Below are 11,190 nucleotides of genomic sequence, written 5' to 3'. Positions count from 1 at the left end.
ATATATATATATGTATATGTATATGTATGTGTGTGTGTGTGAAGTAAAAAAAAAAATTCTTACAAATTCTCAATATTTACAAAATACATATATTTATCTCAAAAATATTTCTCACCTCTATATTGTTGTCTTGGTCCATGTTGATGTTTGCAAAGCTAAAAACTGTGAGGGACTGAGAGAATAGTAAATATTGATTCACACCAGGTCCAGACACGAACAATGAGGCGTTCACTGACAATCAGACATTATTTGACAACTGTGCTAACGTCGCAATGTGCATTAGCAACAACCCGGCTTGGCTACGGAAAGCTTAGTGGAAACGCAGCAACTATTACTGGTTTATAATAATAAGTCTAACCGATAACATTATCTCCTACGACGGCATTGCATTACTGTGGATTGTTAAAAAGCTGCCAGCTGATGAAAAATTAAATTACTCAGGAAAAAGTCTGGAAACTAGTTAAATATTACTACCAGCTGTACAACTGACATCGAGTAGTACTACTCGACGGCTAATCCAAGCTAATGGTAGCTAGCCAGTCCGACCTACCAAAAAAAGTAAAATTATAAATACTGAAATACAATATTGTTTACCTTAAATTCGGCTGTTCTTTAAAACGCAAAGCCAAGTAACAGAAATGATAACTGTCCACTGTCCAAACATAAATGCGTTTTACTTACAAAGCCAGCGCGTCTCTTACACCTTTTCGCCAGTGCAGTAAAGCAAGCGCTACAACTGGCTGCCGCGGTGCATTCTGGTACATGTAGTCATTCACTACCAGGACTCTGCACATTTACTTTTATAGAGAAATGTGTTTAATTTATTTGTACTACAGCAGTTCACATGTTACAATCAAAGTCTGTATTCAGTGTGTTCACTAGCGTTCAGACTATCAGAGGTTTACTCTGAAAACAGCCTTAACATGAAAATCAACACAGAAAATTAGTTTTAGGCAGACCTGTTACAACGTGCTCACACACTCACTAGTGCTACTAGTCTTAAAGTGCTTGAGGATGCATTCAGTGTGCTTGAGAAGTATAACAAGGGGATTTTGAGGCAGCCTTAAAAATTGGATTATTTGCAAAACAAAGTGAAAAGAGTGCTGCTTTGACACTGTGTACTGTATGTTTAATGCCCCGAAGAAAATGACGAATATGTTTAAACGCATCTATTATGCAGAATGGCCCCTAACCATACTGTTAATATATATATTTTTTAAATGTCATGTTGATGTGTCAGTAAATACTTCCTTTATTGAAGTTCCTGTAATCGTGTATGCAGAAATGCATGAAGAGACTGGTTCGAGTACCAGTTCTCTTATTCACAGTTTTCTGTAAAAAAGGGGAGATATTTTAAGTACGGTGATGGTCTTTCTACAAACATCAGACTTAAAAATTCTACTGATGATGTGTGATTTTTGTGTACAGAAAGAACTGTAGATCGTGTGTCAGAACAACAGATAATCAAAAAGCTTAGTCATCCTGTTATGACTTCTTGAAAAAGGAACAGTTCAACAGCTGCTCATTGTTTTGCCTCTCCAAAGCAAAGTCAACAGTATCTCAAGTTATTTATCAGAAAGTTCACCATCATCCATTATAACGAGGTGCTGCTAACCTCTTTCTTGTCTTAAAGGTGCTACTTCAAAAATGATGTGCACATATAGTCAGTATAGCAATAGTGGTATGATAATGAACAGCCACAAAACTGTATATTTTAAACATCCCACATACAGTGTGTACAGAGAGCATTTAGTGAAGAATGATGTTCAAAGCGCATATATTATTGCCACAAATATATTGTGATCTTTTGCATAATAACTGTGCAGATCTCAACAACTGTATTGCATGAGCTACCGTTCTACTTGGGATAAAGGGTCAAAGCGTTATTGTGTGTTTAAAATACATTTTGTCTGAATGCAGTCCTCCTTGTCATTATGCATTTATAAGGTGTGTGCTACTTTTGATACTCATTCATTTTCTTCCCCCTGTCTTTCCTGTATATCTGTTTGACCCTGCACTGTAGCACCCTGTTGAACTAAATCACTGCTGGTTTCATTGGTGCATGATCAGCTAAACACAAGCTAAACACAACCATCCTGAGACATGAATGAGACATCATTTCCTACAGAAATACAATGGTCAACACTTGCAACTACACGCCTTATGTTTTCAGTTATGATTTTTTTTTTTGCAACCAATCATTGTTCATTCCATTTTCTTGCTGTTGCTCTTCTGCTCGACAGTCAGCCTGATCCATAATAAAAGGTGTCAAGTTACTATAAGGGAAGTGGAGGCTGTTTAGTGGGGGTTGATTGACATTGCGGTCATGATTGTAGCGTTCAGGGTTAGAAAGGACCATCTGAGTCTTCTTTAACATTCTCCAGCTGCAATGAGTTCCCCAGGTCTCTCCGTCAGCCTGGGTGTCCTGTTGTCTGCATCCTCCTCTTCTTCAAAAAGAGTATGATGAATGCTCAGCAGCTGGTGTGGGTGGGCTTTGGCCAGGAGTGATGGCTGAGACTCGGGAATTTCTGTTTGGGTGAGGGGCTCCATTTGATGAGGAGAGGACTTGGGACTGAGTGGATCCTCGCTAGAGGGAGGATTTGGGCTCACTCCGTTCACATATGTGGTAGTGGGCAGTGTAGAGAAGGCAGCGTTGGTTGATTCTGGAGAGCAAATCTTTGTCTCTGAAAACACATGAATAAAATAGTGATAAAGAAAGAGTCAGAATATAAAAGCTGAAATAAATTATATTAACCCATCTGCTGTCATCGGGTCAAAATGACCCACGGAGGCCTCAGTTTTAAAACTGAGGCTTTGTGAGTAACTTGGCCCAAGTGCAGCAGGTGGGATAAAAATACTGGCCAGTAATGTGTGCTTGAACACAATTATGTAACTGAGTTAAGGGCAACCTTACCTGTAATTGGACAAGATACATGAACTATAGTGTGTGTGCCTTCAAGGTAAACCGTGTCCATGTTGTGCTCTGACGGTATGGGTTCTGTGATTGCAGCCTCCACTTTGGGCTTACGATTCGTCAACATGTACGGGTGAACGTCCAGGGAGAAATTCCGTGTGTGCTTTTTCTCCATTGTACCCAAGTCTGTAAATTAAAAAAAAAAATCATCTTACAAAGTTGCAAGAAGGTTGATCATCTGTGCAAAGGGTACTAAAAACAGTCTGCTATGATTACCTTTTCATTGTAAATTTGGAAAAATGTTAGATTCTATTCCAGAAAATTACACCATTAGCAAGTCTCTAAATTTCCTTGCTGGTTTGCGTTGGTAGGTGGAGCCTAAGGAGTTAATCAGAATTTATCCAGCAGAATCTGACCTCCTGTTGCATCTGCAAGCAATTCTTATCAAATTGAAGGTCTGTCATTTCTTAAAGGAATGCTGCCTTTCATGTCAGTTTTAGACTAATGTCATTGTATGCTAAGAAATGGTGAAGTTGTGGTTGCTTTTGTCAAACCTTGAAAATAACATTTGCATAACCTTGTGCAACACCAAGATGTTTTGGAGTATGTGCCGAAGATGACTCAATATCATGTTAAATTTAAGCTCAATATCTGTGACATTGACTGAGTAATGGTCATTTTTTGTGTTATCTAAGTTTGAATAGTTGTGGCCAGCATGTAATAGGTTAACACCAAAAGTTATTTAGTCATATTTGTGCATTTATTTATTATATCCTGAAAGTTTCACTAAAATTCATCTAGTGGTTTACAAGCTATTTTCCTAAATGAGCTAGGGTTGAGTCCAAATATTTAAGCAATATATAGCAAATATATAGCAAAATTTTTATTATAGTTCTTGTGCAAATTGTTAGTTCTTTGAATACATATTTGCGTTAAGTCCCAGCTACTACCAAACAAATCGTTGGTGCAATACATGTAAAATTAACTAAACTACATGTGACAGCCTATTTGAATTGGTTTGACTCCAATAACTAATCAGGTGTACATGTAAATCCAGTCATTACTTTCTGCAAGTTTCATTAAAATCTTTTCTCTGGTTTATAAGATAAAACAGACACACCTTAATATTAATATTGTGTGTATGCTTATGAAGCATTCACACAATTGTGATCTTTTTTTTCCGTACATTTTTCAGCATCTTTCTCTTTCCATAATTTTTTGTACAATTTAAACAAATCATATATCAAAATCTTCCACTTGCAGAAGGGTGCTATGACTTTTGGTATTGGTGCAACTTTAGCTTTTTGAAATATTTAGCCTTTTCTGCCCCATTTATTCTCATAAAAAATTAATTGAGCTCATTTTACATCCTTCAGATCTTTAGATCTGTTTACAACTTTTACTGCTCCTTTCACATTCTGTTCTGGTTCCGCTTTTTTCAGCCTTCTTGTGCAAATTTAAACATTTTTCTGTTCGATTCGATACTATTGACCACACTATTCTCCTTGAAAAATTAAATAAATATGGTATAAGAGGACCAGCATTACACTGGGTACCTAGCTATTTAAAAGATAGGAAACAGTTTGTACAAATAAATGGTGTAAGATCTGACTTGTGCAATATCACTTGTGGAGTTCCTCAAGGCTCTGTACTTGGACCAAAGTTATTTATTTTATATGTGAATGACTTAGTGAATGTATCAGGACTCCTCAAATGTGTCCTTTTTGCAGATGACACCACATTTTTTTGTTTGGGTAAAGATGTAAAACGGATGTTGGAACTGATGAAGACAGAATTTGATAAAATACAAACTTGGTTTAAAATTAATAAATTATCATTAAATTTAGATAAAACTAAATACATGATATTTAGTAACAAAAAGAAAACTGTTGACGATCCATTTAAAATTGAGGGTGTTGAGATTTGTAGAGTTAATGAGATGAAATTTTTGGGTGTAATCATTGATGAACAGCTAACATGGAAAAATCACATAAATTCTGTAAGAACAAAAATATCTAAATCTATTGCAGTACTATACAAAGTCAGGGAATTATTAAATGATAAAGCTCTGTACATGTTGTATAACACAATCATTGTTCCACATTTTTTTTTCATTTAGCCTTTATTTATCCAGGTTAGTCTCATTGAGCCACGAGAACTCATTTTCAAGAGAGACCTGTTTAGGGAGCACATGGTGGGGTTAAGGGCCTTGCTCATGGGCCCAGAGTGGGGCGAATTAGGGTGGGGGCAAGTGTGGGTGTTTCACCTACCCCACCCACAATTTTTTGATGTTGTCGGGGCCGGGGCGTGAACCGGCGATCTTCGGATCACAAGCCCACCTCTCTAACCTCTGCGCCACCACTCCCCACATTTAATCTATTGCATTGATGTTTGGGGGAAAGCGTGTAAAACATTTACAAAACCTATTTTTATTTTACAGAAAAGAGCTGTAAGAATTATCACCAGAAAGCATTACTGTCACCCATCAAGCACATTATTTTATCAACTGAAGTTATTGAAGTTCCATGATTTGGTAGATTATAGTATTTTATCAGTTATGTATAGGGCTCAAAATAACACATTACCATTAAATATCCAAAGAAATTTTGTTAAAAGACAAAGTTGTTACAATCTTAAGGGGATAGAGATATTTGTCAAACCAAAATTCAGAACTAGTCTGAAGGGAAGGTCTACCTCAATCCAAGGAGTTGGATTGTGGAATGGTCTAGAGAGTGATGTAAAAAATGTCAAGTCAATGTGCACATTTAAGAAAAAGATCAAATCTAGATTGTTAAAAAAGTATATATGAAGTAGCTTAGTGTGTGTTTTTTATTAGAATTAGAAAAATTAGAAAGTTATTCATTTTGTTCTGTTACTTGAAAATTAATATGTCTGAAATAATTGTTTGAAAAAAGGGGCAGATATAATAAGATTTTTTCTTCTTTCTGCTGCCTTTCATTTTAAATTTTTTTTGTATCTTTTTATATATTGTTATGGAATTGTTTTGTACTTTTTTTAAAATGAATAAACTTCATACCATACCATACCATACCAATTTCAGCTGTTTTTGAGCTGTTTTGTGAGCCTTTTAGATTATTTATGCTAACTAAAACATTTTTTTGTGTGTCGTTCTTCTACTTTATTCTGCTAATTTTAGCTTATGCTCCTTTCAGCTTGTTTATGCAAGTTTCAGCATTTTCTGCTATTTCAGCTACTATTGCTGTTTTTATGCTAATTTTAGCCCTTTTTTGCTAACTCCGCAGTTTTGCACTCATTGCAACTTTTTCAGCCTAATTTAGCAAAAATGTGATCGCTTTACTTCATTCTGGTAATTAAAGTTTTCTTTCTGCTTTTTTTAGTTACTTTTCAGCAGGTTTTTTGTGCTAATTTCAGCTTTTATCAGATAATATCCCCTTTTTGCTCATTTCTGCTTCTTTAAGCCTAATTGGGCAAATATGTTCTTTCTGCTTTCTTTTGCGAATTTAAGCTTGTTCTAACTTTTCAGCTACTTTATAACATTTTTAAGCAAATTTCAGCTGTTTTCAGATAAGTTCACGTTTTTCATGTTAATTTCTGCTACTTTCAGCCTAATTAACTTCTTTGTGCTAATTTCAGCTTGTTATGCTCCTTTCAGCCTTTTTCTGTTAGTTTCAGCTTTGTTTGCTCTTTCAACTATTATTCGTCTCTTTTAATAATAATTTTAGCTTTTTTCTCTAATTCCACATTTTTGTTAGCTCATTTCAGTTCTTTCTGCTTCTTTCTGGTAGTTGAAGTTTTTTTTAATCTTTTCAGCTGTTTTTTTGTTGTCGCTAATTTCAGCTTTTCAAACTAATTTCCTCATTGTGTGCTAATTTCTGCCTATTTAAAATTAATTCGGCAAATATTTGTTATTTCTGCTTTCTTTTGCTAGCTTAGGCTTATTCTTCCATTTCAGCTACATTTCAGATTTTTTTTTTTAATTTGCTAATTTCAGCTGTTTACAGCAAGTTCTTCTGCAATAAGCATTCACACTTCATTTTCACAGGAAATGCAGTTTATAGTTATTGCTCATTATGTTATAAAAATGTATTTTAGTAAACATTGATATAAACATTTATAAAAACACAAGCTTTGTATAATTAAGATTTTTTAATAGTACCTATTCAAATGACGCATAGTAATTTTATAAACATGTTTCTAATTAAAATGCCAAACACTGCAAGTTTTGCATACCTTTAGTACAAGGATATTGTGTGCTTTTACTGTCCAAAAGTGGTGCTATGAGGCTGTCTGCCACTGTTTTGCGTCTGAGTGGTTTGGGTTTTTCAGGCTTGGTGTTGTTTTCCAGGCGTGTCAGGGTGTGTGGTTCCTTCACAACAAAAAGAGCAAAAAGATAGTTTGACTGAATATAAGCAACGGTGAAAGCAGCATTTAGAAAATCCTAAATTACACCAAAAGCAAACAAGCAGCTGGGGTATTAAAAAATAGCTTTGAGGACTAATCACTGTTCAATGAATCCTAGGTTAAAATAGAATATGGTGAAATCATTCTGCCATACCTTGAATGGCTGAGGCAGGGGGTTTGACGATGGTATCCATTTAATCTTTTTGCGGGGACGTTTGATGACCAGTGGCTCCCCACCCACCTCTCTCAACGTGAGATCAGAAGGATCCATGTTGGGATCAATTGTTTGTATGCCAGACTCTCTCACGGTGGGCGTAGCATCGTGGTTGGACTGTGCAAGGGCAGCCAGCAACTGCCTGACCACGTTGTCATACATGAGGTCACTCTCATTAGTGATAAAGTCCAGTCGGTTCAGAGATTTGATGTGATCCCGGTTCTCATTACAGAACATGGCCAGGATGTTGATGTCACAGAACGGGGACTTCTGCCAGCGTCGGCGCGTTTTGATCCCAACTTTATTCAGTTTGTCAAACACAAAGTTAGACTTGCGCACCACAAACAAATGCAGCATATTGAGTAGGATGATGAAGTTCATGGTGCAGAGCAGAGCTATGTCCACTGCTGCCATGATGCGCTGCAGCTGCACAGCAGGAAGCTTACAGTTGACCCTGAGTTTCAGCTCCAGGTAGCTGCTAATGTCTGGGGGCTCACCCAATGCACATGTGAACTCATTCTGTCTCTGGCGGGCATAGTAGGCGCTAAGGTAAGAAATGGGAATAGAACTGAGGCAGATGATAGCCATGTGCCGTGCCAGATAAATCTTCGCCAAAAAGTTACTTTGGCCTCGTCTTTCTAGGTATTTCTCAAACAGATTCTGTTCAGGGCTCTTCTCTTTCTCTGCGTTTTCTATGATCTCCCTCCTCTCCCGCTCAGTTATGCCAGGCCCCTTAGACTGGATCTGCTTCTCAATCTTTGGGGCCCGGCCCTCAGCAGCTCGATGATAGCAGTTATCAATCTCTTGAAGCAGGAAATTGAGCTCTGAAGTGAGCCGTGTGGAGGCGAGGAACTCCCAGCCCAAAGCAGGGATGTACATGATCCCAGCGAACGCCAACAGGGCGTAGGGCAGGAACTTGTGCTCAAAGAGAGAAGGCCAAAGGTGAGGCTCCACGCCAGGAATAGCATCACGAAGCTCCGTCCAGCAGTAGCCTCTCGCATACAGTGCCTGGTCTCGGGTGAAGTTGTGCGGTGTGTAGCAGTAGATAGATTCCTCTGAGGAAAGCACAGAAGAAAAAAAAATAGAAAAGCAGCAGCCAGACAAAATGATCATTTCAGAAAATGTTAATTCAAGTTATTATTAAAAAAAATACAAAGAATGGCTCAGTCTACTTTATTAAGATTGTGCTAACATTTGATGTGGGTGTATCTAAGAGTCATTCATAATGAACACTCTGGGCTAGCAACATTGCACAAGATTAACAAAAAAGGTTAAATCATGTCATCTGGACCAGATTCTTTCTGTGAGTAGCAAGTTGGCCATCTGGCCTAAAACATTTGATTGTTATACGTGATGACTGATTGTTTTGGACAGATGGGTCCTTTTGCATATGTTAAAAGCCTGCTTCTGAGATTCCAACAGGAGGATGGCTTGAAACACAAGGCTACCTATGGGAAAGATCTGGTTGGCAGGCCACAGACTGATGAAGTCTTCCAGATGGAAGATGAAACGGTTCTCCCTTAAAGAAACTGGTCCAGATGACATGATTTAAATCTACCTGGATGATTGAGCCTACAAACCTTTTTTATTGCACAAGATTGTAATTTTCAAGGTTTGACCATACGAGTTACACTGCCATCATATTTCAAAACACACTGCCTGGCCCAAAAAAGCAGAAAAAGTCACCACCTGGATTTAACTAAGCAAAGTTAAATAGGTATGAGTCTCCTATTGGATAATTACTGCATGGGCAATTATCTTTCAGCTTGCAACGAGTTATTTAACGCCAACTGGTTCAATGAGTTGCTTCTCATTTCTTAAACAACCATGTCGAAAGAAACATTATGTGGTAGCGGAAAAGCTGTCGGACAGTTCTTAGCACAGTTTTAGTAGTGTATGCAATCCCCTTAGATGTTTTCTCTGCTTGATGCCAATGATTTGATCCTTCTCAAACAGACTAACACATCATTAAAAACTGGAAGGATAGTGGAGACCCATCGTCTTCGAGGAAGAAATGTGGCCAGAAAAAAATCCTGAATGATCGTGATCCGCGATCACTTAAACGAAATCATATCGAAGAAAAACAACAGTAGCACTCAGGGCTATGTTTAATAGTGACAGTAAGAGCATGTCCACACGCACAATGTGAAGGGAACTCAAGGAATTGGGACCGAACAGCTGTGTAGCCTTAAGAAAACCACTAATCAGTGAGGCTAACTGGGAAAAAAGGCTTCAGTTTGCTAGGGAGCATGAAGATTGGACTCTGGAGCAATGGAAGAAGGTCATGTGGTTTGATGAGTCCAGATTTACCCTGTTCCAGAGTGATGGGCGCATCAGGGTAAGAAGAGAGGCAGGTGAAGTGATGCACCCATCATGCCTAGTGTCTAGTCATCAATGCAAGATCTTGGTGAAAAATTAATGCAACACTGGATGGAAATAGATCTTGTGACATTGCAGAAGCTTATTGAAACAATGTCACAATGAATGCATGCTGTAATCAAAGCTAAAGGTGGTACAACAAAATATTAGCGTGAACTTTATTTTTCTTAGTGGCAACTTTTTGGGGGGCCAGGCAGTGTAAGATCTTAGTCTAAAATGCTTGCATGAAAGGCAAACAATCATGCATTCCTTCAGGAAATGCAACGCCTTTAATTTTAAAATATGATGCATTTATTTCATCTCTGCTTCATACTGAGCATTGCATCCTTTAGACTCATTAATTTGTTCTGCATAGTTGTGTGTTTCTAACTAAAGTCATTCATTCTGAAATGATAACCATCTGTAGGAAATAGAGGAAGTAAGCACACTCTTTCCTGTCAGACTTCATCGCTGCACTTTGTTGTACATTTTAACTTGGAGCTTTGTGATATTTGAGTTTAGAGCTGTGATATCTACATGATCAAAAATTAAACAGCTTCTTAATTGAGACTGAAAACTCCATTTGTAAAGGAACCTCGTAAATTACCATTTTTCCTTTCACATACAAATAATATTCTAATCACTTTAGGCAGAACACATTGTTTTTTTCTGTATGTACATATAGTTAACTTTCTGAAAACTCTCATTGTTTTACTGCTTATGTGAAATGCTGAATTGCACCTGATTACACCCTGCAGCAAAAATTTTAGACAACCCAACAATCTGACTGTTCTCCCATTCATTCCATCATAACTTTACATTAACTTTAAACCCATCAGACCATCCAACCTCAATGTTTCCTTAATTTTCTGCTCATTCCATTCAATGCTTCTCATGCATCCTCTTCACTGTTTTAACAGTCATATTGAAAAAAAACAGTCATTGTATTGTAAAATGACTGTTACTATTTTTCTGCTGCAAAAGAGATAAATGGCAAGTGTAAATATCAAATCTGACACTTTTTCATTTGAAGCTGTCTCCAGATCAAACAGCTGTTGTGTTGTTTTGTGAATGAACGACAGAGCTCCGCACCTGCAAAGTTCCTTGTAAAGACGAGTGTGACCAGCAGGATGGGGATGATGACTGTTCCTATAGTAACCACGCGGTCAAAGGGCAGTTCCAGTTTGAGCTGCACCATCAGGCCAGCTAGTGCCCCGCCCTTCTCGTCCTGAGAGGAGCCCGGCAGGATGAGCTCCTTCAACTTCTCGCCTGCGAGCAGCGCCGTGGCCATGTCTAAGTTTTGGTCGAGGATGTTCTGCAT

The 11,190-nt window shown here is 37.8% G+C and overlaps 2 protein-coding genes across 3 annotated transcripts in view; both read right to left on the bottom strand.

Annotated features, from left to right (window-relative positions):
- Nucleotides 1-731, bottom strand: part of trabd (TraB domain containing) — a 5,874-nt gene extending 5,143 nt beyond the window's left edge. The window contains exons 1-2 of one of the 2 annotated variants that reach the window (XM_037682750.1): nt 682-731; nt 116-172 (exon numbers count right to left, since the gene is read on the bottom strand). In XM_037682750.1, the coding sequence (XP_037538678.1) occupies nt 116-139 (24 nt within the window). In that variant the 5' untranslated portion in view covers nt 140-172; nt 682-731. Of the gene's footprint in view, nt 1-115; nt 173-594; nt 647-681 lie in introns of those variants that run through there. The other variant, XM_037682751.1, reaches the window with a different exon arrangement.
- A 1,639-nt stretch (nt 732-2,370) lies between these two features.
- On the bottom strand, nt 2,371-11,190 carry panx2 (pannexin 2). The gene is made up of 5 exons (XM_037682749.1): nt 10,962-11,190; nt 7,452-8,566; nt 7,127-7,262; nt 2,915-3,100; nt 2,371-2,684 (listed from the first exon to the last, which is right to left on the bottom strand). The coding sequence occupies exons 1-5, from the start codon at nt 11,188-11,190 to the stop codon at nt 2,371-2,373; spliced, it is 1,980 nt and encodes a 659-aa protein (XP_037538677.1).

The sequence above is a fragment of the Nematolebias whitei genome, chromosome 10, assembly GCF_014905685.2.
Source record: "Nematolebias whitei isolate Nwh7 chromosome 10, NemWhi1, whole genome shotgun sequence".
Classification (NCBI taxonomy): Eukaryota; Metazoa; Chordata; class Actinopteri; order Cyprinodontiformes; family Rivulidae; genus Nematolebias; species Nematolebias whitei.
The sequence above is the reverse complement of the archived record's forward strand: the minus strand, read 5'-3'. Positions and strand labels throughout refer to the sequence as shown.

What these genes read in the sequence shown, in the direction of transcription:
- panx2 (XM_037682749.1), bottom strand. Translation starts at nt 11,190, where the DNA reads ATGCAGAACATCCTCGACCAAAACTTAGACATGGCCACGGCGCTGCTC. An exon ending in CCCTGCCTCAGCCATTCAAG is followed by an intron (nt 7,263 to 7,451) that starts GTATGGCAGAAT and finishes TTTGTTGTGAAG; the next exon opens with GAACCACACACCCTGACACG. An exon ending in TGTATCTTGTCCAATTACAG is followed by an intron (nt 2,685 to 2,914) that starts GTAAGGTTGCCC and finishes ATGTGTTTTCAG; the next exon opens with AGACAAAGATTTGCTCTCCA.